The 25,923-nt window shown below is 41.0% G+C and overlaps 1 protein-coding gene across 3 annotated transcripts in view; it reads left to right on the top strand.

Moving 5' to 3' along the window:
* Positions 1–25,923, top strand: part of ATRN (attractin) — a 179,395-nt gene that overhangs the window by 148,665 nt on the left and 4,807 nt on the right. The window contains exons 26-28 of one of the 3 annotated variants that reach the window (XM_033185808.1): positions 15,700–15,778; positions 20,234–20,341; positions 25,455–25,569. In XM_033185808.1, coding sequence (XP_033041699.1) covers positions 15,700–15,778; positions 20,234–20,341; positions 25,455–25,569 — 302 coding nt within the window. Of the gene's footprint in view, positions 1–3,598; positions 4,467–10,322; positions 10,707–15,699; positions 15,779–20,233; positions 20,342–25,454; positions 25,570–25,923 lie in introns of those variants that run through there. The other 2 variants (XM_033185810.1, XM_033185809.1) reach the window with 2 other exon arrangements.

Below are 25,923 nucleotides of genomic sequence, written 5' to 3'. Positions count from 1 at the left end.
ATCAGCTCTTAAAAGATAAAAGAATAATCCTGTGTTTCCACCACAGATTAAATTTACTTCATATGTGTTCCTGAAAAGTTAGATGTCAGTTACAATAGTATAAACTCAGTCTAGCATGATAAAGTGAAAACATTTGTTCCGTATGTTCTGGCTTCCGGCGGGGGGCTTTGCATGTATCCTGTATTAATTTTGCATGTATCCTATAGATAATTTGGCTCTTCATATGGGGAGAATTTGGGACTAAAACAACATTTAATTAATAATGGTTACTGATGTGAGCTACATATATGCTTATTCTTGTTCAAGAGATGATTCTGGTGATTATCCAAAGTTTTAAAGCTGAAAGTGATTTTTTAGTGCCCTGGGATTTTCTCTTTTATTTCCATAGATTTTTCCTTAGTTTAATTTTATCTTTATGATAATACTATGTACGAATTATTGAAAAAGACAAAAAAAAGTACTGCAGTTTTTAAAACAGAAAGCAGCAATAGCCTGCCTTGCACCTTCCCCACCCCACGTCCCGCAATTTAAATTGTTTTAGTTGTTTTTTACTTCTCTGTATTTACACTTGGTTTTTCAGTTTTCTCTTTTGATGTCCTCCTGTAGAAGATGAGAATATACTGTGTTACATGGCCTCCCCTAGCATCTCCCCTCATACCACAAAAGCATACAAAAGGCCCTTCTTCTCTTTCATTTAATACCGTTGTATCACAATGCATGGCTAAATCAGTGATCCCTATTTATGTTATGGCCATAAAACTCTTATTCACAGCTGCATTGAACAGTGATTACACTACCACATTTTTTGGGTAGAAGGATCATTCCTTGATTATCCTACATGTAGTATTTTCCATGTTTTGTTTTTTTAATTGTTTGGTTTTTCTATGTGCCTACACCTGATTTATCACTATACTCTTGCCGATGTACCTTTAGAACAGTAAAAAATAAAATAAAGTATCACTGTACTGTGACAGAACTGAGAAATTTCACAGTGATCACACACAGGAAGGTGTTCTCTTGGTTTGAATTTCTTTTGGAGTTGCCCACCCTAGAACCCTCCCACCTCCTGCCCCCAAGTGCACTTGTTTCTGGGGCCTGCTGCCCAACTGTCATTTGGAAACTTCCTTTGCCTTCCTCCTATATTGAAGTCTTTGTTTCCCAGATCCCATGTCTTCATCTTCCTATCCATTCCCTCTTTTTACTGGAGCACATTCTCCAGATTTATGAGAAAAGATGCCTGGGAGATAACTTTACTGTGCGCTCTCCTGACTGAAAATATCTTTATTTTATCCTTACAATTTGATTGAATTTCTCGGGGCAGGTGCTATGGCTCACACCTGTATTTCTAGCTGAAGTGGGTGGGTCACTTGAGTTCAGGAGTTCGAGACCAGCCTGGACAACATGGCAAAATCCTGTCTCTACAAAAAATACAAAAATTAACTGGGTTGGTGGCACAAGTCTGTAGTCCCAGCTAATCAGGAGGCTGAGGCAGGAGAATGGCTTGAGCCTAGGAGGCGGAGGTTGCAGTGAGTGGAGATTGCACCACTGCACTCCATCCTGGGTGACAGAGTGAGACCCTGTATCAAGAAAAAAAAAAAAAAGTCCGACTACAGAATTCTAGGTTCAAAATCATTTTCCATTAGAATTTAGAAGACATTATGCTATTCTTTCTAGCGTCCAGTATAATATTGAGAAGACTAGTGCTGTTATAATTCCCACTCTTTGTATGGGATCCGTTTTCTCTCTTAAAAAAGTATATTTAAGTGTAATATAAAGTTACAGAAACATTTACGAATCCTATGTGTGTGGCTCAGTGAATTATCACAAATTGAACATGTCTAGAGTATTGATAATATTATCTCTTGTTCACCCAGAACATTTCAGGCTCCTTATTTCTTCTGTGTCAGTTTTGGCAAGTTGTATATAGTTTTCCATCTGTTCCATTCTCTTGTTCACTCAAAACAAGAGTTAATATTAACCAATACTTTAGAAGTTCCTCTTGTGTTTCCCCTCACTCACAACCCCCTGCCTCTTCCCCAAAGGTACCATTTACCTGACTTCTCAAACCATGCATTCATTGCATTTGCTATTTTTGAAATGCATATAAATTATTATTTCTTTTTTTTTTTTTTGAAACTGAGTCTCTCTCTGTCGCCCAGGCTAGAGTGCAGTGTCATGATCTTGGCTCACTGCAACCTCCGCCTCCTAGGTTCAAGCAGTTCTCCTGCCTCAGCCTCCCAAGTAGCTGGGATTACAGGCACGTGCCACCATGCATGGCTAATTTTTGTATTTTTAGTAAAGACGGGGTTTCACCATGTTGACCAGGCTGATCTTGAACTCCTGACCTCAAGTGATCCACCTGCCTCAACCTCCCAAAGTGCTGGGATTACAGGCATGAACCACCGCACTCAAAATGTATATAAATTAAATCAGAACATAAATTTTAAGATGATTTAGTTGATGAAGAAAATATTGAAAACTTGTGGGATGCAGTTAAAGTTGCACTTAGAGGTTATAGCTTTAAATCCGTGGTTCTCAATCTTAGCTGCACCTAGAATCACTTGGGGAGCTTTTGATATCCAAGCCACTTTTCAGACCATTTGACTCAGAACCTCTAGGGGTGCACCCCAAACATTTGAAAACTCTCCAGGTGATTCCAGTGTGCAACTAAGGTTGAAAATCACTGCTTTAAAAGCAATATTAGAAAAGAAAAAACATTCCTCTCAGTAACTCAGAAAAAGAACTGCTAAATAAACCTAAAGAAGTAGAAGAAAGAAAAATATAAATAAGAGCAAAAATTAATTATCTAAGGGAAGAAGTACAGTAGAGAGGATCTTAAAAACTGTGAACTGGATCTTTGAAAAGAGTAAGAATAATATTGACAAACCCCTGGCAAGATTAACCAGGAAAAAAGAGAGAAGGTATATGTAGCCAATGTAAGAAATAAAAAGGGGGCCATTCCTCCAAATCCCACAGACATTTTTTTCCTCCAGAAGGATATTTGATGAACAACTTTATGTGAATGAATTTGAAAATGAAACAGATGGAATGGGACCATTAAAAGAAAAATATGCAACTTGCCAAAATTGACACAGAAGAAGTAAGAAGCCTGAATAGTTCTGTATCCATTTTTAAAAACAATACTAATTTAAGTTTTGTCATAGTGAAAACTCTAGGCCCCAGGTGGCTTCATTGGTAGCATAACCTTTTTAGGCCAGGTGCTGTGGCTCACGCCTATAATCCCAGCACTTTGGGAGGCCGAGGTGGGCAGATCATGAGGTCAGGAGATCGAGACCATCCTGGCTAATATGGTGAAACCCCATCTCTACTAAAAATACAAAAAATTTAGCTGAGTGCAGTGGTGGGTGCCTGTAATCCCAGCTACTTGGGAGGCTGAGGCAGGAGAGTGGCGTGAACCCAGGAGGCAGAGCTTGCAATGAGCCGAGATCACACCACTGCACTCCATCCAGCCTGAGTGACAGTACAAGACTCCATCTCAAAAAAAAAAAAAGGAGAATACTGTGATCATCTTAATCAATGGAGGAGATAAAGCATTTGATAAAATTTAATACCCATTCATTTTTTAAAAACTTCTTAGAAAACTAGAAAGAGAAACTTCTTGAACACTGATAATGGAACAACATAAAAAGTCAACAGCAAACCACTTTCTTAATGGTAGAATGTTAGAAGTTTGAGTTTGGGAACAAGACAGAGATCCACTGTCACTTCTACTCAGCATTGTGCTCGAAGCTCTAACCAGTACAGTAACACAAGAAAAATAAAATATGAGAATTAGGAAGGAAAAATCAAAATCATTATTACTTGTGACATGATTGCATTTGTAGAAATTCAAAAGTATCTGCAGATAAAGTATTAGAAATAGTAAGTACAAAGTTGTTCTACTCGAGAAATGTAAAATATCAATTCTACATTGTTCAGAGACATATTCTTGGAGCTCTTATCAGTAAGGACAGATGCTGGCATGAAAACCATATGATTGTATTTCCTATAGAAAGCCATTAGGTGGTCCTCTACCCTCTTTACCATGAAAGAAGTAGTTCTTTCCTGAGTGATGCTGGAAGCAGATGGCCTCCTGTCAAGATCCATGGACATCTTGACAGGCCTGTGTTTGCCTCCTGTGGGCTGATGAGATTGAGAAATAGAGTTACTGACAAATTCTTAACTTGCCGTTTTCAGTATAAAGTTCACTTGTATTTTTTTTTTTTTTTAACCTCAGTTGCTAATGCATTTTGTTCTCCAAAGTGTGAGAGATCCCTTCCTCTATGGTGTTTAATTATTTTCTGAGTGATGACCTCTCCACTAAGAAGCAACTAGTTGTGTTCATCTAATATTGGAGGAAGATAAAATAACTTAATAAACAAAAAAGATAAATGTTTGAGGTGATAGATATCCCAGTTACCCTGATTGGATCATTACACATTGTATACAGGGATCAAAATATCACATGTACCCGCAAAATATGTACAACTATTATATATCAATAAAAATGTTTTTTAGGCCGGGCGCGGTGGCTCAAGCCTGTAATCCCAGCACTTTGGGAGGCCGAGACGGGCGGATCACGAGGTCAGGAGATCAAGACCATCCTGGCTGACACGGTGAAACCCCGTCTCTACTAAAAAATACAAAAAAACTAGCTGGGCGAGGTGGCGGGCGCCTGTAGTCCCAGCTAATGTAGTCCCAGCTACTTGGGAGGCTGAGGCAGGAGAATGGCGTAAATCCAGGAGGCAGAGCTTGCAGTGAGCTGAGATCTGGCCATGCACTCCAGCCTGGGTGACAGAGCGAGACTCCGTCTCAAAAAAAAAAAAAAAGTTTTTTAAAAATTTAGCCGGGCGCGGTGGCTCAATCCTGTAATCCCAGCACTTTGGGAGGCCGAGACGGGCGGATCACGAGGTCAGGAGATCGAGACCATCCTGGCTAACATGGTGAAACCCCGTCTCTACTAAAAAAATACAAAAAACTAGCCGGGCGAGGTGGCGGGCGCCTGTAGTCCCAGCTACTCCGGAGGCGGAGGCAGGAGAATGGTGTGAACCCAGGAGGCGGAGCTTGCAGTGAGTGGAGATCCGGCCACTGCACTCCAGCCTGGGTGACAGAGCCAGACTCCGTCTCAAAAAAAAAAAAAAAAAAATTTTAAATAAAGGCATTCAGTATGTCTAAGGGAAAAATCAATTCTATTTCTATATTTCACCCCCAAAAAATAAATTCACATTTGTATTCCTTTGATAGATAAAATTATTCAAACTTACAGCATAATTAGATGAAGAAAGCATGACCAAGAAAAAATGGGTCCTAGAGTGAGAGAGCCCACTATCCCTCCCAGATAGTGAACATTTTGTCAGGCTACAGTGATCACTGTGGTACTGGCACAAAATGAGATTGACCAGTAGTATATAATACATAACCAAGGATCAAAGTTTAAAAGACTCCAATTGGCCTTAAGTGAGGAAAAATTAAATGAAAATACAAAGTAGATAGTAGTAAATAAGAAGCTACAAGGTCAGTACAGACTTGAAAGCCACTGGTCACATGTGGCTTGTGACCCTTGACTAAGCAAGTGAATTTTCATCCTACTTAATTTTAATTAATTTAAATATATTTTTAAAACTGATATTCAGTTCATTCATTGGAACACTTGTAAGTGTGGTCACCACAACTTGGATATATGAATCTCTTCAAATGTTTTATAAAATTGAAAAACATCAAATATATTTAATGAAAATTTAGTGTTCAAATTAAGATGGCTTAGAAGTATAAAATACGAGGTTTTGAAGGCTTAGTAGAAAATAAGAGTGTAAAATGACTCAATAATTTGTACGTTGATCACATGTTGAAATGATGTTTTGCCTGTCGGGTTAAATAAAAATATATTATTAAAATTAATTTCATAATGTTTTAATGTCATAATGTTCAGTAAAAGCTGTTTTTACTGTTTAATATGATTACTATGACACTTAAAATGTGACTTACATTAAATTTACATTGAATAGCAATTATGTAGAGAATGCAAAGGGAAAGAATGTATAAAGACAGCACAAAAAGTTATAATAAATATGCTACACTAATCCAAATATTTTAAAGCAAAAATATTAAATCTTAAGACTTTTTAAAATAGAAAACCATCATGAAGACAAGAATTCTGATATTATACACTACCAAAAGTAATTTATATTCATCATAAAACTTAGGTAATATAAAAATAAAGTAAAAATTCAAAATTTCCCAAGTCGCTCTCTGGAAACTACCACTGTTAACATTTTGTTGTTTCTATTTCCAAAAGTTTTTCTCTATGTATGTATACTGCACATAAATTGTGTTTTTTTCTGACTACTTTGACTTATAAAATGGGCTACCTCCTTACATGTTGTTCTATAACTTGCTTTTTTACTCAGTGTTATGTGTTTTACTTCTCTTTTATTTATTTATTTATTTATTTATTTTGAGACAGAGTCTTGCTCTGTCGCCCAGGCTGGAGTGCAGTGGCCGGATCTCAGCTCACTGCAAGCTCCACCTCCCAGGTTTATGCCATTCTCCTGCCTCAGCCTCCCGAGTAACTGGGACTACAGGCGCCCGCCACATCGCCCGGCTAATTTTTTTGTGTGTGTGTATTTTTTTTTTTAGTAGAGACGGGGTTTCACCGTGTTAGCCAGGATGGTCTCGATCTCCTGACCACGTGATCCACCCGTCTCGGCCTCCCAAAGTGCTGGGATTACAGGCTTGAGCCACCGCGCCCGGCCTACTTCTCGTTTTTTTTTAAGGCAACTTTTCCCATAGTTTGCATGTAGCATATTTTTTTTAACCATTTCTTCTTTCAACAGACTCTTATTTGTCTTCAGTTTTTTTCTTTTTTTTTTTTTTTTGCATATGTCTTTGCATTTTTCTGTGAATATCTTTCTGGGATTGTTTTTTATCCTATAATGGGTGTATCAAGATGCAAAAGCACTGCCAAATGGCCCTTCACAACAATTGCGTGAATTTTCACTCCTATGGCAAGAATGAGCGTGCCTGTTTCTGTTACTCTTAGCAACACTGGAAGTTGTCATTGTTTTTAATTTTGTCATTCTGGGAGGTGTCAGTGGTATCTTGTTTCAATTTGATTTCTTTAATTATTAGTAATGTTTACTGATATATTATAGTTCTTGTTCATATCCTTTGCTCGTATTTCTATTGGGATGTTTGCCTTTTTTTCTTACTGAAATTTAGGAACTCTTTATATTTTGTGCATGCCTGTGTGTACATGTGTGAGCATGTGTGTTTGTGTGTCTTTCTGTCTCTTTGTTCTAATCAGCTGTTTGTTTTTTAATCCCATTTATGGTATTTTTCACCAGGTATATCTGTCAGTCTTTCCCTATATTTTCTTCATGGGTGTTTTATCTGTTACTGTTTTTTGTTTGTTTGTTTGTTTGTTTGTTTTTAAAATGTTTAGTTCCTCTTTTATCCGTCTTTAATTTATCTGGGTATAGTTTTACTATTTTCTAAATTTTAGGCAAATTTAGTCTATTTGCCTCTCCATTTGAGGCAAGCGGAGTCTATCCATTTTCTAAATGGTCTATCCATTTTCTAAATGGATAGACTTTCACAAACTTGTGGTGCGTCAAGACAGAGTATCACTCCCTCAGCTCCAAGGCTGCACCATCCACTAAGCCAGGAACTCACCCTCTATTGTCACCTTTTTCAGAGTATGCGGAGCTCAGCTCATTGGAGCTTTGAGGGTACTGCAGAAACCTCCCCCAACTGACACAGTGCCAGTAATATGGAATGTTGGAAACTTGGTGAAGCTTCTGCCGTTCACAAGGAAGTCTGGTTTTCCCACAGAAATGTAGATTCCGAAAGGAAACCACTGTCTATCTTGTTATCATAGAAAAATTAAAATCCTAAAATCTCCCCCCACATTTTTCTTCTGCTTAGTGCTGAACAGCACGGACTCACGGACGCCAGCCATCTCCCATGGTTCTCCCAGGGCCAAAGAATCATCTTACATTCCCACAAATTCGGTATTTCATGAAGCTTTGTCCTGTGACTTCCACCAAATTATGAGTCCCTTTGAAGTTGTAATTTCCTTCCTTTTTGGCTATGTGAACAGCAGGGCCTTTGAGGCAAATGGAGAGGAAAAGTGGATAGATGCACCCCCGACCCCGCTGACCTGTCATTACTCCTTCACAACCCAACGTAATTGTCTACTCTGTGAAGTCTTCTGTCACATTTACCCCAGAGACCATCCCTCTTGGACTCCAGTCTACTCGTGTTTGTGTTATAGCACTAATCACCCTGTAATGCAGTTATTTAGTAGTCTAAATCTTAAGAGCAGCTGATGTATAGACTAACCTACAATATGACCTGCAGAGATGAACAAGGCCAATTAGAGGTCTCCCAAAAATTTAAACTGGATTATGAGAGCTTGGAGCAGTTATCCCATGACTCAGCCCTAGCTACACATTAGAATCAATGGGAAGCTTAAAAGCAGCAGCAGCCTGGGCCTTACCCCCCAGAGATGCTAGTCTAATTGTTGTGGTATAGGCCCTGAATTTTAAAGGCTTTCCAGTGGTTCTGATGTTCAGTTGGAATTGAGAAACCCTGAGTTAGTTGAAAGTTATATGGAGTCAGGGACTGGGATGGTATTGCACCCATTTATGTGCAGGCTAAAGCATAGGTGGCCAGATGGGAAAGAAGACAGATATTCTGAGACTGCTGAGAGAATGTGAGCATGGCCCCCACTCTTGGTACCTCCATGATCCGAGTTCCTACAGGGGCTGGCTGCTTTAGGGTTCTGAGAGATCACCATCTTTATTCCCCCACAATCACTTACAACCACCTAAATAGGAGTTACCTGGCATTTAAATTCTACATTGTAATTACAGTATTTTACATCATGGAGGGACAATTTTTATAAGTTTTACCATTTTGTTTTTATTTTTGCACAGCTTCATGTGCTTCATGTCTTCCCCTTCTTTGGATATTTTTGTTGGGTAGAACTATGTCCTAGAGTAATTCTCTCAGAGAAATTGTTGGAAAGAATTTGATACTTGTGGGGAGCGTTTCAGTGTGAAGACTAGAGTCTTTCTGCAGTTTTGCAACATTACCTTATATTTCTTTGATTGTTTCCTCTCCTTTAATTCTATTTACTTGTTCCAGAATTTTCTGTTAGATGAATGGGGGAGATTCTGCATCTTTCCTCCATACTTCTTAACTGGACTCTCACTTTCTCGTTTTCCTTTTGCTCTGAGCTCTAGGTGAGCTTGGTTTTATGAATGAAATTTCCTTTCATATTCCTTTGCAAGATTAATAATTTTATTTGCTTTTGGAGCCTTATTTTTTGCTGTGAATAACTGTTCCTCAGATTTGTTGTTGTTTGGCACTTCTCTTGCATAATGTTCGTTTTTCTCAAAATGTCTGATTTTTGGTTGTGTTGAGGATTCCATGTTTGCCCGTGTGTACTGTTTCCGTTTGCCTCAGCCTGCAGTGAGTGTGGAGCAGGGGCAGCATGTGGTGGGTTGTGCTGAAGGAGAGCCCCTATCCTGCTTGGCCTCCCTGGCCCAGGGCCAGCACTCACTGCCTTACCTCCACCGCTCGGCTCAGGCAGGGGAGGGGAAGACACTCGCTGGTGTGGCCACTCAGAATGCAGCTGTCTGTGAACACTCTGGCAGTTTTCAGAACCCACCCTCTCCCTTGTATCCATGGGTTTTGCGCTTGGAGCATCTTTTTTTACTTTTCAGCCCTCTCCAGTCAGACTGCCATCCCTACGCCCCATCTGGGTTTTTTGTTGAGAGTAACTAGCATATATAACCTCCCTTATCTGTGGTTTCACCTTCTATAGTTTCAGTTACTCAGGGTCAACTGTAGTCCAAACATTAAGTGGAAAATTCCAGAAATAATTTATAAGTTTTAAATTGTACTCCATTCTGAGTAGTGTGATGAAATGTCATGCCATCCTGCTTTGTCCCACCTGGGATAGGAATCATCCCTTGATTCAGTGTATCCACACCCCTGTGCTACCTGCCTGCTAGTGTCTTGGTTATCAGATCTAAAAATCATAGTATATGTAGGGGTCAGTACTATCCATTATTTCAGGCATCCACTGGGAAGCTGGGAATGTAACCCCACAGATTAAGCAGGACACTATATTGCCAAATCCAAAGGATACTTTTTGGTTCTCCTCTTCTTGACTTCTCAGTGATATCAACCAACTGACTGCTTCGTGAGCGAGACTCTTCCAGCTGTCTGTGACCCATGTTGCCCTACCGCTGCTTCTTGGCCTCCCTACTGTGCAGTCTTTTCTATTCAGCCTCTCACTGTTCATTTTTTCCCAGACCTTGACCCTGGCCATCTTCTCACTCTGTGTTCTCTGACTGGACTCTGCCTTCCCCATCTGCAGCACAACATGCCCAGAAGTGACCAGTTCCATGCTTCCTCACCAGCGTTCCTCACCTCACTAATTGGCAACATGGCTCTGCAGGTTCCAAGCCACTTCTCTTGCTTTCACTTATCAGGCACACCCTTACCAGGCCCCAGAGCTACAGCCATCTCCACCTCCATTCCCCACCCCACCAACCCTAGCATCACAGTCTCGCCTGGACCTTCAGTTGACTTTAGCCCCTCCAGAATCCACAAAAAGTACAGAGAAGACCTTTAAAGATCATGTGTCTAGCACCTTACCTTCCTATTGTATCTAAAATAAAATTCAGCATCCTGGGTGAACTGGCCTCCGCTTACTTCTCCACATTCAGCTTGCACTCTATTCTTCCACATATCTGCTACCAGGGCCATCTCCTATATCCTCAAAAACACAAGCTCTTGCCCTACACTGAGCATCTGTACATGCTTATCCCATTTTCTGGAACACTCTTCCCACTACCCTTCATTCTGTATACTTTCATGCCTTGCTTGATTTTTCCAGACAACAACAAATTCTCCAATTCTCTCTCCAGTGTCCCACAGTTCAGTTCCATTTTGACACTACCCTAGTTGAAGCAAATCCTGCAGATTAGGGGCTCAGTTCCACCAGACTGCTCCCACTTCAGACACTAAGCACACATGGGTCCCCAGGCTACCTCACTGCTACTGGGCCAACTACAAATTAAGGGCTTCTGGTGACTGCTCACTCCAAGATTTGACAGTTTGTTAGAACAGCTCACAGAACTCAGGAGAGCACTATACATAGAATTACAGTCTTATTATACAGGGTACAACTCAGGAACCGCCAAATGGAAGACATGAATAGCACAAGGCATGGAGGTGGGTGAGCACAGCTCTTTCATGCCCTCTCTGGACAAGCCTCCTCCCTGCACGTGGATATGTTCATTATCCCGGAAGCTCCCCCAAGCCTCATCATTATGAGTTTTTTTATTGAGGTTTCATTACATAGGCAGGATGGATGAAATCACTGTCTATTGGTGACTGAACTCATCTCCAGCCCCTTTGCCCTTCCTGGAGGTTGGGGGATGGGGCTGAAAGTTCTAACCCTCTAACCACCTAGTTGGGTTTTCTGGTGACCAGCCCACATTTGAGGCTCTTTAGGCCCCTCTCCCCATGAGTCATTCATTAGCACACAAAAGACACTCCTGTCTGTCTGAAAATTCTAAGGGCTAAGCTAAATTGTCTCCCTTTGTTCCTCTCTTAGAACTGTATTATTTTTCATCATGGTATTCATCACACTTTGAAGAATATATTCATATGTTTACTTGCTTAATATCTGGGTCAGTAGACCAAGCTTCAGGGGAGCAGGGCACTGTCTCTCGTTCACTCCTATACACACACGCCTTCAGCATCTAGTACATAATGTGGTAAGATATTTGTGGGAAGTAAACTTAGACTCTTCAGGATAAGTGCAGAGTAAGGAGGAACCATAGGCACCAACCTCTCAGGGAAAAAAGCTTGTGTCAGTGGCTTGCCTTTAAGGGATATAGGGGCTGTATTCTAGCTCCACTTAGTAGACATCCTTAAATTCTTAGAGCATGTGTATGGAATAAGATGGCCCTGCTGCCAAGTACCAGCCCAGTGAGGACCAGCCACTTCTACTGGACATTCAGTCCCTGGACAACCGAATGACACTATCAGAATACATGGGGGAAGTATTTTTCAGGCCCATGGCCTCTCATGTAGTAAACAAGGACAGACTGCATTTTCATTGCTTCTCCCTTGTGGGGGTTGAAATTCTGGAAAAGAATCCGGAACTTTGGTTTTTCTAGACGATGTTTACTAACTAGTGATGATAAACTTTTGGCTAAGAATAGAGTTATTTTCATGACATGGGGAAAAAAATATTTGCCCAGAGCAAGTTAACTATGTCTAAAAGAATTTATTTAGCTTTTTTTTTTTTTTTTTTTTTTGAGATAGGGTCTCTGTTGCCCAGGCTGGAACACAGTGGTGCAAGCACAGCCCTCTGCAGCCTCAAACTTCTGGGCTGGTCTCAAGCAGTCCTCCTCACCTCAGTCTCCCAAGTAGAACTGGGACTACAGGCATGCACCATCATGCCCAGCTAATATTTTCTTTTTTGTAGAGTTGGGTTCTCACTATATTGCCCAGGCTGGTCTTAAACTTCTGGCCTCAAGCAATCCTCCCATCTCAGCCTCCCAAAGTCCTGGGATTACCAGCGTGAGCCACTGCTCCCAGCCTGGTCCAAAAGAATTCAAAATGGAGCCTATAAGGAAAAGGGGAAAGGTATCCAGATAATCCTAAGCACTCTGAAGAATGGCTAATGTATGGAAAAGAGAACAAAAGGCAGGGGGAATTTGATGATTCAAATGAGAAAATCAACGTAAGGTGAGTTAGAAAAAGTATTTCCAGACTCAGGGCACAGAGAAGTAAACTCTAGGTCCTGACGCAGTCTGTTGAGACCTCTTTGTGTCCTAATGAGATGCTTTTCCAGCCTCAGGAAGGAGCCTCTATAAAGAGGGAAATAAGAGACTCTCCCTTGCTTGCTGTTCTGTCACTTCTTGTAGCTGGAGCAGCAAGTAGAAGGAACTGGGTAACTGGTGTTGTCAACAGATCTGCATTGAATACAGAAGGGCCCTCTCACCCTCTCCAAGAGGGAAGCAGGCACAGACTGTATTACAGGTGGACCCAAGAGAGGCTTCTGAGTGACACCAGGGTCCTCGCCTCTCAGCAGCGGCAACAGGCTTTTGACCAACTTAGAAGCTGTTCCCATTGGGTTCATGCTCTTCCTTGTGGATTTGCTGCCTCCTTATGTTTATCTATTAGAATAAAAATGACAAAAATCAGGATTACACACGGAAGCCAAGAAAGACTGAGAAGGCTATTCTCAGACCTCTTTACTGGTTCTTCCTGTTCTCCCCAGCTTCTCATTGTTAGGGTAGCCCCAGGACATTCTCATCTATCTGTATTCACTCTCTTGGTGACCGTGGCCAGGTTTATTGCTTGAAATACCATATATATCCTGATGCTTTCCAAATGCCATGCCCAGCCCAGACCTGGCAGCCAGCCTCCAGGTTAGAATGTCTGCCCAGGATATCTCCCCTGGGCTGCCCGGTAGATATCTCAGAGTTCTGCATATCTAAAATGGATCTCCTGTTATGTCCAGATTCCAAAGTGCTTTTCACACCACTGCTTCCACCGCCCTGGTTTGAGCCACCATCATCTCACCTAGACTGCTGGTCTCCCTGATAATGCCATTGCACCCCTAATGGTCTTCTCAGCAAACATTAAATCCCAACACTTCTGTTTAAAAACCTGCACTGGCTTTCTCTCCCAATGCCCTCATAATGCCTGCAGTGCCACACATGATCTGCCCTTCACCCTCACCCTTCTCTCTGTCTTTATCTCTGGCCTTACACACCCCACTCCACATGCTGGCCTCCTGAGGCCCCCCAAGCCATCCCAGGCACAGCCTTGCCTCAGGCTTTGCACTGACTGCCCCTTTTTCCAGATGCACTTTTGCAGGCATGCATGAGCCACCTCCCATACCTTCTCCAAGTCGTTGCTCAGATGTCACCTTCTGAGAAAGAAAGGCCCACCTACTCTGACCATCCTGCTCTGGAGTGCCACTGGTACTCTTGAACCCCCTGCTCTTACCATCTTTTTATTTCTCTTCTCTAGCACTTAACCTACCTTTTGGCATGCTCTGTAATTTGCTTATTTACTTACTGTTTGTCTCCACCTGCTGGAATGTAAACTCCATGGGACAGTAGTCTTTGCTCTGTTTCAGTGTTTTCCATGAGCCTAGAACAGGACCTGACCCAATTAAATTATTGATTAAAAAGACAATGTAGGCCAGTCATGTGAGGCCTGTAATCTTTGCCAAAGCAGGCAGATCACTTGAGGTTAGGAGTTTGAGACCAGACTGGCCAACGTGGTGAAACCTCGTCTCCACTAAAAATACAAAAATTAGCTGGGCATGATGGCACACACCTGTAGTCCAAGCTACTCAGGAGGCTAAAAGAGGAGAATAGAATTGCTTGAACCTGGGAGGCAGAGGTTGCATTGAGCTGAGATCGTGCCACTGCACTCCAGCCTGGGTGACAGAGCGAGACTCTGTCTCAAAAAAAAAAAGACAATGTAGACTGTCAGAGAGAAGAGCTGGCAGTGTCCTGATAGCAGAGAGGCCCAGAGATGAAGGCTTTCCACCAAGTGATGATCCTGGGGGGTTTGGAAGGCAATCCTATTGATTTGCCTTTTGTCAGGGCACCCATTGGAGGGGTCTGCACCCTTGTACCCCTTAGGGAGGCAGTGAGCCTTGAGGGAGCCTTGAGGTAAGGGCAGTTCAGTCATCCTAGCATCTTAGAGTCCCTTTATCCAGCCAGCCCAGGAGGGCTGTGTTGGTATCAGCACTTGGGTGCACTGAGGTGCCATTCATGAAGCTGACCCCATCCTACAAACGCAGAGCTCAGCCAGCAAGAGAGTACCTTGATGACATTGGCAGAGAGCCTTACGTCTGCATGTAGCACTCTGGAAAAATACCCTGTAGCTAGCCCCTTTTACAAGTTAATGAGTAAAAATGCAGTTATAGCCGTTATCTATTTTTTTTACTTGTTAAGCTCGTTCTTCCTTTTAACTGCAAGTCAGCTATTCTCTTTGCCATCACTGTTGCTTTTCAAATCATTCCACACCTGGTTTATACATGAGAGAGCATTGAAATCCTCTGCAACTATTAAGGTCACTGGGAGTTATTTTCTCTTATTATTTGTAAGAAAGTTGTTGGCTTGGGTTTGATCATTTCAAATGTGTTTTATTTAAAAATACATATTTGTAAAAATATTGAATATACACTAAAAATTATACACATTTCTTCTTCTGCTTGCCTCTTCCTTATGAAAAGTTGATTGTTACTTTAATAATTAACTTTTTCACCTTCTTAGATTTTACCAGTAAATGTTTGCTAACTTGAATAAACAGCATGACTAATATTTGTTATAATTATCTTAGAATTATTTTTCTTATTTGGGATAAGCCACTGTGGGCCATTGTGATAAAGGCCGAGTGGAAGGTCCGGGCTCTCTCTGAGTACCACGTGGGAACAATACAGTCTAGAGGCCTGGCTAGGAAGCCTGGCTCACTGAAGTTGTCTCACTCATTGCCTCCTGAGCCGGCACATTGTTGTGACAGAGCATCAGAAGGGAGCCCGGAGGTGGCATTTGGGAGCCGTTTTCACTGCCTGGCCTGTGGTGTGGGCAACAATGGGTGCTGATTCTGGGGGCTGGGATAATAACTCAGTACTTTGCTTTCTCACAGTTGTTTCCTCTCTTTGCTCCTGGTGGCTGCTGTGGTTTGGAAGATCAAACAAAGTTGTTGGGCCTCCAGACGTAGAGAGGTAAGTTTCAGTGAGTAAAGATTAAAGAATTTCTGGAAGAGGTTTTTTTCTTTATTTTTCTCTTAAGCAAGTGGGTTTTAGCTATTCAGTGATAATGGACAGACAGCCATCTCCATGGTAGGAATAATGCAGCGCTTTCTGCAATCCATGGTTCCGCAGCATATGGTCAGTAGACTTAGATGAGTGCTACATAAAGTGTAATTAGTTCTGCACCACAGGGTCTTACCTTCCTGAAAGGAAACTCTGGTGTTGACTTAGAAATGCCAGTTTTATCCTTCTGACCAGAACCTGAGTCCTGACTGAGGCCAGAGATCCAAGGGCTTATTAGCACAGCCCAGCCACCGTATGATTAGGCACCACCTTCATGAGAACTTTTCATGGGAGAGGGAAGTCAGCCATTTAAGCATCTCAAAAATTTTTCATTTTTCAAGGAAAGATAAATGTGTGTGTAGTTAAGTTTTCCACTTGAATTTTATTTTTTAATAAGTCTTGATTTGTTTCCAGAGCTTCATTCCAAAAGTAGTAAGTCAAGCAAATATTTACAGTTGACAAATTTAAATACATAAACTTGGTTGAAAATTACAACATATCAAATGCCCATCAATCAATGAGTGGATAAAGAAAATGGGGGGGGGTAGTGTAGTGTATATATATATTTATATACATTTGCAGCAACCTGGGTGGAATTGGAGACCAGTATTCTAAGTGAAGTAATTCAGGAATGGAAAATCAAACTTCATATATTCTCACTTATAAGTGGGAACTAAGCCCTGAGGATGCAAAGACATAAGAATGATACAATGGACTTTGGGGACTCAGGGGAAAGAGTGGGAGGGGGGTGAGGCATAAAATACTACACATTGGGTACAGTGTACACTGCTCGGGTGATAGGTGCACCAGAATCTCAGAAATCACCACTAAAGAACTTATTCATGTAACCAAACACCACCTGTTCCCCCAAAAACCTATTGAAATAAATAAATAAATAAATATTTTTTAAAAAAATAACCACCATTAAAATAATTACAACATAAAAACTTTGTTTATGGCAACTTTCACTTGCATCATTACTTTGCCTTTCATTTAGTCATGCCTGTTGCATTGTTGCTAGTGGAAATGCTCACCTGTATATAAGAGCTAGACAAAGAAGCTGTCTGGGGTTTTTTTTGGATCTGTTCATGCCTTTTTCTACATAAAAATTTTTTTATAGATAAGATTTAGAAGAGAAGGAAAGTATCTAAAATCACAACTCACAAGCATTCAGCACTGTTTATAGCACATTCATGTCTGAATAGGATTAAGACAGGCTCCAGGATATGGGCCTCTTGTTGTGGGCCACAATACCACCTTTTCTGACCCACATAAAGATGATGTTATCATAGAGGGAATGTTGCACACTCTTTATTATTAGGTTTTAAATTCAGGGGATAACATATTCAAAGGGTTTTTTAGATAGCTGTATTACTGATACACTTTAAAATCCTAATGAATTACATGATGTTCTGAAAAAATTATATTTTCAATTTAATTTAAATGTATATTTATTCACAGTGGAGTAAGAAGTAAGAAGCCACAGTAAACCGGTAACCACGAAAGGAGTTGAAAACTTTGTCTAAGTGCTACTCTCTCCAAGAAGGACATTAGACCCAGGGAGTTTCAAGGTTGAGATGAGCTTATGGAGATAATGATAGCCTGTTCCTCCCTGAGTGCTTATGAGAATTAATTGTTTCTAAAATCTGTAAAGCAAAGGAACAGATGGAAAGCTTGAAAGAGTCTGAATGATTTTATACACAGAAATCTTGGTACCAAAACCTGACAAAGATAGCACCAAAATATAAAGGCCAGCCGCATAGTGAATGTATGTGCAGCAGTCTAATTGCAGTTGTAATGAAAGAGTCACTTAATATCAGAAAACCTATTATATCATGTCAAAAAAGAATATATCCTGTCAATGGGGAAAAAATAACACCTGAATTCTTCCTAGAGGCCAAGTAATCATTTCGTCATTTATTAAAACTCAATACCCATTCCTAATTTGAAAACAAAACTCACAGTAAAATCAAAAATACCTTTTTAACACTATGAAGAATATCTGGATAACCAGCATCACTCATGATAAAACAAACACCAGAGGTTGTATCCAGACAAGTTAGTTTTAACAAGAGCTGACATCTGAGCATTTCAAAATTCCAGGCACTGAGTTCTAAGTGGTTTTATGTAGATTAATCCTCATCTCAAACCTATGAAATAGGTATTGTCACTAGCTATGTTTTATGGATGAGGGGACTGAGGCTCAGAAAGGTGAAGTAACTTAACACCACATAGTTAACTAAGAGGGAGTACGAGGCTTTAACGAGGGACTTCTGTCTTCACAGCCTTAACTAGGGACTTCTGTCTTCACAGCCCAAGTTCGTTATCTTCGTGTAATCCTGCAGTCACTCAGCTTTGTGCTGGATGTTCTAGACTGTGCACTAAGTGAAAGGGCACTAAGAAGTATTGTTACTATTGGAAGGAAACAAAATTATTATTTTTGTATAAAGTTATTAAAACAGTATAGTAGAGATTTGTCTGCATAAAAATGAAGGCTTAAGTATATCAAAAATAAATGAATAACACAGAAGCTAAACAATCAACTGGAAATTGTAACATGCATGAGAGAAAGTAAGATGCACAGCCTATAGGAAAAAGGTTAAAATATATATATATATATATATATATATATATGTTTAGTATGGAGTTGATCGTCTAATAAACTATGCTTTTACCCGTGTGATTTGGAATTTCTCTGTAACTGTGAAGCTGACCATTCAGAATATATTTCATCATTTCTAAAATGTCAGTCATTATTTATTCCCTCTCAAAAATTGTAGAAGCAATTATTTGATATTATTTTTAAAAACAATAATAGTAGCGGCTGACACTGTTTAGTCCTTGCTACACACCAGCCCCCGTTTTAAGTGCTTTTACACCCGTTGCCTCCTGAGCTCTGTCTTACTGTGACCCCAGCACTTAGAATAGCACAGACCCCAGAGGAGCATTGCTGCATTTTTTAGTTGAGTAAATGGACCTACAGTTTTATAAAATGTAAGAATGTTGGTATTTTAAGAAAATACTTATCATAAAAATGCCCTTCTAGAACAGAGCCATATCTATCCAGGCCAAGATTCTGTCTCCTACAGTAGTTCCAAGGAGGCAGTTTGAAGTCAGGCCTACTTGTCTCCCAAGGCATAACCTCAAAGCTTCAGCATCATGCCCAGAAGATCTCTAATATGCTTAATGATATGTGAACGGCCGTTCACCATGTGCTAGGCGCTGTGCTATAGTATCTCATTTGATCCCAGTGACAACGTTATGGGATAGGAACACATTTCACAGGGAGGACACTGATGCCCGGAGACTTCAAACACCTTTCTTAAGGTCACACAGCTGTAGACTATTGGAGCAGGAGTTCACATCAAGCCTCCCTAAATTCAGTGCCCCTGTTTGTCCCTCTGCTCTGCAAAATTTCACATTTGTTTATGTTTTTAGCTTATACCACCTCTCTAAAGGAGAGTTCGCTCAGTTCCTATCTGCCTTATAATGAGGCATGGGTTTTTGTTGTTGTGTAAATCATTGGTGCAAGTTTCAGTAGGAAGAAAGCAAGCCTGACTTTAGTAGTAGAAAGATGAGGCGATAGGGCCATACCATTTTATGTATTTGACAAGTTGACATCATAGCATTACATCCACAGTACTTTTATTTTTATCATTATTTTCTTATTTTACTTTAAGTTCTGGGATACATGTGCAGAACATGCAGATTTGTTACATAGGTATACATGTGCCATGGTGGTTTGCTGCACCTATCAACCTGTCATCTAGGTTTTAAGCCCTGCATGCATTTGGTATTTGTCCTAATGCTCTCACTCCCCTTGCCCCCCCCACCCCCCGCAACAGGCCCCAGTGTGTGATGTTCCCTTCCCTGTGTCCATGTGTTCTTATGGTTCAGCTCCCACTTAAGAGTGAGGACATGCAGTATTTGGTTTTCTGTTCCTGTGTTAGTTTGCTGAGACTGATGACTTCCAGCTTCATCCATGTCTCTGCAAAGGATATGAACTCATTTTTTTAAGGTCGCATAGTATTCCATGGTGTATATGTGCCATGTTTTCTTTATGCAGTCTATCATTGATGGGCATTTGGGTTGGTTCTAAGTCTTTGCTATTGTAAATAGTGCTGCAATAAACATAGTACTTGAATAAGTATCTCTAACAGGGGCTTTTTAAAAATATAAGAACAATGGTGTTATCCAACAAAATTTAATAATCCCTAATGTTATCTAATATGCAGTCTAAAAAGTATCATTTTGGACTTGATTTGTTTGAGTCAGGGAAGATGAGGTGTTTTTAACATGTAGCATTCACTAATAAAAGCCCCTCAGTACTCATTCCATTAATGACTTTGCTGTATTATTTATCAGCAACTTCTTCGAGAGATGCAACAGATGGCCAGCCGTCCCTTTGCCTCCGTAAATGTCGCCTTGGAAACAGATGAGGAGCCTCCTGATCTTATTGGGGGGAGTATAAAGGTGAGAATATGACTCAGAAGTCTCTATAACTTGACTTTTTAAAACTTAGGCTCCTAAGTCTGGGAAACCAGAGAGGCAAAAGCCTTATTCCATTACCTCCTTTTTTTCCTCTCTTTCTTTTTAACAATAAGCTAAAACAATGAAGTTGTTAGGTACTCCTTTGCTTTTGTTTTTCAGTCTTTGTTTCATGTCACTGAGCAGTCTTGTGTTCAGGGGATTTTAAAATATAAATGATTTGTCTGATTTTCTTTTAAGTATTCTGTGGCATACAAAACTTTTATTTGAAAATAACTACATTGAACATTGAATCGTTTTTCTCTTTTTTTCCTTCTTTTTTTTTTTTTGAGACAGTCTCGCTGTGTCACACAGGCTGGAGCGCAGTGGCGCGGTCTCGGCTCACTGCAATCCACCTCCCAAGTTCAAGCAATTCTCCTGCCCTAGCCTCCTGAGTTGTTGGGATTACAGACGTGTGCAACCACGCCCAGCTGATTTTTGTATTTTTGGTAGACACGGGGTTTCACCATCTTGTCCAGGCTGGTCTCGAACTCCTAACTTCAAGCAATCCACCCGCCTCGGCCTCCCAAAGTGCTGGGATTACAGGCATGAACCACTGTGCCCAGACCATTGTTCTTTATATTTTGGGGAATTTTTTAAGCAGAAAAATGATACTACACTATGTATTAACACTGTATGGAAAATATTTATCACCCACCTCCCCAAAAGGATGAAGAAAATGGTAAGACTTTCTCCTTGGGCAAAATGATGGAATATTTAAGATACACTAGAGAAATAGCTATATATCTTGAATAAAACATACTTATTTAAAATGTTACTGAGCTCACAGGAAATAGGTAAAATCAGGCAATAGTCTCCTTCCCTACCCTAAAAAGAACGAACCATAAACCAAAACCAGAACCATGATTTGTCCTAAGTGGTTCCAGGTGGTAAACACCATGACGCCCACCTGAATAGATGGAAATCCTCTCTGTAGAAAAACATCTTCAATTCAGCGCTGTTGGAGTCCCACAGACCAAGATGAAGTAATTAAAGATCACCAGGGACAAGAAGAGGCAAGCCACCATAAATAAGAATAGCAGAAACAACAGAAGATTGATGTGGACAGGACTCCAAATGTTAGAATTGAAATCTAAAGAATATAATATAACTGTGTATGAAATGTTTAAAGAAATAAAAGATGAAATCATAAAGATGAGAGTCAAGTATGGCCAAGCGGAGCTGAAGAAGAACCAAATGGAACTTCTAGAAATGAAAAATACACTCATTGAAATTTTTTAAATAAACTCAGTTTACATGTTAAACAGCATATGAAACATAAGAGAGAATTTACAAAATGGAAGATGAATCTGAAAAAAGTACACAGAATGCCACTCAGAGAGACAAGGAGATAGAAAGTACAATAGATACTAAGAATATGGAGGATAGAATGAGAAGATCCAACTCATGTATTTCCAGAATCCCAGAACAAAGGAGAGGCAATATTCAGGGATAATAGCTTTCCAGAACCGATGGAAAACATGAATATACAGATTCCAGAAGCAGAACATATTGTAAGTATGATTAAAGAAAGAAAGAGGGAAGACAGGAAGGAAAGAAAACTAGTTGGATTTCTCATAATGAAATTGTATAACTCCAAAGACAAAGAGAACATCTTAAAATCAGCCAGAGAAGAAGTATCACATACAACGTGGAGAAACTGGAACCTTAGTGCACTGTTGATAGAAGTATAAAGTGATGGAGCCGCTGTGGAAAACAGTACCACATAGAGTTATATATGATCTGGCAATTTGGGTTTATACATAGAAGAACTGAAAGCAGAGTCTTAAAGACATATCTTGGCAGCATTATTCACAGTAGCCAAAAAGTGGAAGCAGCCCAGTGTCCATGGATGGATGAACGGATAAGCACAACGTGGTCTAAGCGTCCAATGGAATGTTATCCAGCCTTCCAAAGGGAGCAAACTGACCCATGCTACAATGCTAAATGAAATAAAGCCAGAAACAAAAAAATAAACATTGTATGATTACACTTTTAAGAGAGACACTTGTAGTAGTCAAGTTCATAAAGACAGGAAGTAAAACAGTGGCTCCCAGGGGCTGGGAGAGGGGGAAATGGGGAGTTAGTGTTTAATAGGTACAAAGTTTGAGTTTTACAAGATGAAAAGAGTTCTGGAGACGGCTGGTAATGATAATTGCACAACAATGTGAATATACTTAATACCACTGAACTGTACATTTTTAAATGGTCAAGATGGTAAATGTTATGTGTATTTTACCACAATTTTTGTTAAAAATGGGAAAAGAGGCCGGGTGTGGTGGCTCACACCTGTAATCCCAGCACTTTGGGAGGCTGAGGTGGGTGGATCACTTGAGGTCAGGAGTTCAAGACCAGCCTGGCCAACATGGTGAAACCCCGTCTCTACTAAAAATACAAAAATTAGCCAGGCATGGTGGCGCGCATCTGTAATGTCAGCTACTTGGGAGGCTGAGGCATGAGAATCATTTGAACCTAGAAGGCAGAGGTCACAGCGAGCTGAGATTACGCCGCTGTACTCCAGCCTGGGCGACAGAGTAAGACTCTATCTCAAAAAAAAAAGGGAAAAGATCACCTGCAAAGGAATGATAAGCTGACTGCTGACTTCTCAGAAGTTAGAAGAGAGTGGGAGAATGTCTTCGAAGTACTGAAAGAGAGCTCGCAACCTAGAATAGTGTAGTGTGCCCAGTAAGTACCTTCTGAGAACAAGGATGAAATAAAGGTATCTTCAAATTAGAAGAAAAATTGAGAATTTGCCACCAGCAGACCTGCACAAAAGAAATGTCTGAAGGATGTGCTAAAATGAAGGAAAATTACCCCCAGGAGGATAGACTTAAAGTTTTAGTAAGAAAGAATAGTGAGTAAATAAAAGTATAATCATGTATATAAATCTAAACAAACATTGTCCTGGTAAAATAATATTTGTGGGATTAAAAAATAGACAAGCCTAAAGTATTGAACAACATGGTATATGTCAGCAGCATATGACACAGTTAGTTGCTCCTTAAAACACTTCCTTGATTTTCTTCCAGGACACCACACACTTGCCTTCTAGCTGTTCTTGCTCCGTGGTCTTGGCTCAGTCCTCCTCATCTTTTGACAGTGGTGTGCATCAGGCCCTGTCTTTGTCCCCTTCTTGTGTCTTTTACACCCACTCCTTCAGTGATCTTCACTATCACAGGTTTAAGCACCATGATCCTCTCACCCAGACTGCTCCCATGAGCCTCCAACCCAAACATCAGTTGCCTACTCAGTGTCCCCACTTGGATATCTTAACATGGCTATGGCCAAACTGAGCTTTGGATGTTTATTTCTCAGGCTTGCTTCTCTGACATACCTCCGCCATTCAGCACATAACACCTTCATCACACTAGTTGCTCAAGCCAAAATCATGGAATTGTTCTTGTCTCATTCTCAATGTCATGTTCTCATTGGACAGCCAGTCTATCAGCAAATCTTGACTCCGTCTTCAAAAATGTTACCCAGCCACTGTGTCCCACCTCTGCCACTGTTCCCACTTGTTCTAGGCCACCACTGTCTCTCACCTGGATTCTGGCAGTTACTTCATAACTGATCTCCCTGCCTCTGCCATTCACCCATCTAGTCAGTTCCTTGTGCCACAGCAGAGTGGTACTGGAAGTTATTTTCTTCAACCAAATTGAAGAAATTGATGACATATTTGCGGGTGTAATCAGCAGAATTCTAAAGGTGGCCCCCAAGATTTCCGTCCCATGTTTGTTCAGTCACATACTACTCTAGGTACTGCAAGAGGGATTTTGCAGATGTAATGAAACAAGGGAGGTGACTTTAAGATACGGAGAGTTTCTGTGGTGGGTGGCAGAAGAGGAAGCCAGAGAGATTGGAAACAGGAGAAGGACTTGATACACCATCCCTGGTTTAGAGATGGAGGGGCCACACAATTTTTTCTGTTTTTGTGAGACAGAGTCTGGCTGTGTCACCCACACTAGAGTGCAGTGGCAAGATCATGGCTCTTGGGCTCAAGGGATCCTCCCTCCTGGATCTCCCAAAGTGCTGGGATTACAGGTGTGAGCCACTGCGTAAGCCCTGAATGCGTTTCAAAGCAGAGTCTTCCCCAGAGTCTCCAGATAAGAGTCCCATCCAGCTGACAGCTTGACTTCAGCCTGGGAGATCTCAGGAGATAGCTGATAATTCCCCAGAACTCATGGAAGACATGAACAGAGAACCCAACAGAGCTTGCTGGGACTTCTGACCTCTAAAGCTGTGAGATAATAAGCGTGTGTTGTTTTAAGCAACTAAGTTTGCAGTAGTCTGTTACACTAATATAAGCTGGGTGCGGTAGGTCACACCTTTAGTCCCAACACTTTGGGAGGCTGAGGTGGGAGGACCACTTGAGCTCAGGAGTTCAAGACCTGCCTGGACAATATAGTGAGACCCCATTTCTAGTCTTTAAAAAAAAAAAAAAGAAAAAGAGAAGAAACTAATATAGGGGACAAATCTCATCTAAAGGCTCCAACAGAAGATGAAGACATTTTCCAGAACCAAATGCATCCAGAGAGTAGACAAAGAATCCACTTGGTCAGCCACCCAGCTTTTACAAGCTTTTACATCCAGCAGGCTTGTCTACTTAGTGTCTAAAGGACAGACAAAATAGAATGTTTTTTAAGTCTCCATAATATCTGCATCTGTGTTTGAGCCAGGTATGCAGAACTATCTGACAAATCTACCAAGCACTCACCACTGCCATTCCTGTGACCTACAATTCTGAGTTAGAATTTCAAATCGAGCGAAAGTACAGCATCCAGAAGAAACCCAATTGGCATGACCCCTTCCCTACAGTTCATGCAGCCCTTTGGAAGCAGACTGTGAGACCTCAGTGGAAGGTAGCAAGCAGTACCACCCCTGTCACTAGTGCTCAGAGAGTACTGTTAGCTCTCACCTGCCCTTTTTTGTTACCTTAAAAACTGCAATGTACCTTTTTTATAGACCTAAAATTGATGGTTCTTATAAGCACCAATGACCGTTAAGTTGTCCGTGTATGTTAAAGCTTATCACTTTAGGTAATTTTGTTTTCTTCCACCAGACTGTTCCCAAACCCATTGCACTGGAGCCATGTTTTGGCAACAAAGCCGCTGTCCTCTCTGTGTTTGTGAGGCTCCCTCGAGGCCTGGGTGGCATCCCTCCTCCTGGGCAGTCAGGTGAGTAGATACGGGCCAGCGACAGACACCTTCTAAGCATGTGAGGGAGCTAAGCATGGGAAACTTTTCTTTCCTAGAGAGCATGGTTATAAAAGTGATAACCAACAGTGCCTGCCCATGCCATGGCAAGGATTCAGTGAGATAAGCCCATTTTCATCTGTATGCCCAAAACTGTTTTCCCAAGGTCATCGTCCCTTCCTGGGGGGATGTCCCGGGACCTCCTCAGTGTTCCTGCCTCCCCAGCCTCTCAGTGCTCGTGGATGCCTCTGACCACACCTTCCTTTGCTGTCGGAGTTTCTGGTCCCCCTTTGCGTCTGCTGCTCTTTCCCTGTCTCCTTTGCCCTATCCTACCCC

The sequence above is a fragment of the Trachypithecus francoisi genome, unplaced genomic scaffold, assembly GCF_009764315.1.
Source record: "Trachypithecus francoisi isolate TF-2019V2 unplaced genomic scaffold, Tfra_2.0 Lachesis_group21, whole genome shotgun sequence".
Lineage (NCBI taxonomy): Eukaryota > Metazoa > Chordata > Mammalia > Primates > Cercopithecidae > Trachypithecus > Trachypithecus francoisi.
This window is presented reverse-complemented; position numbering and strand designations above follow the sequence as displayed.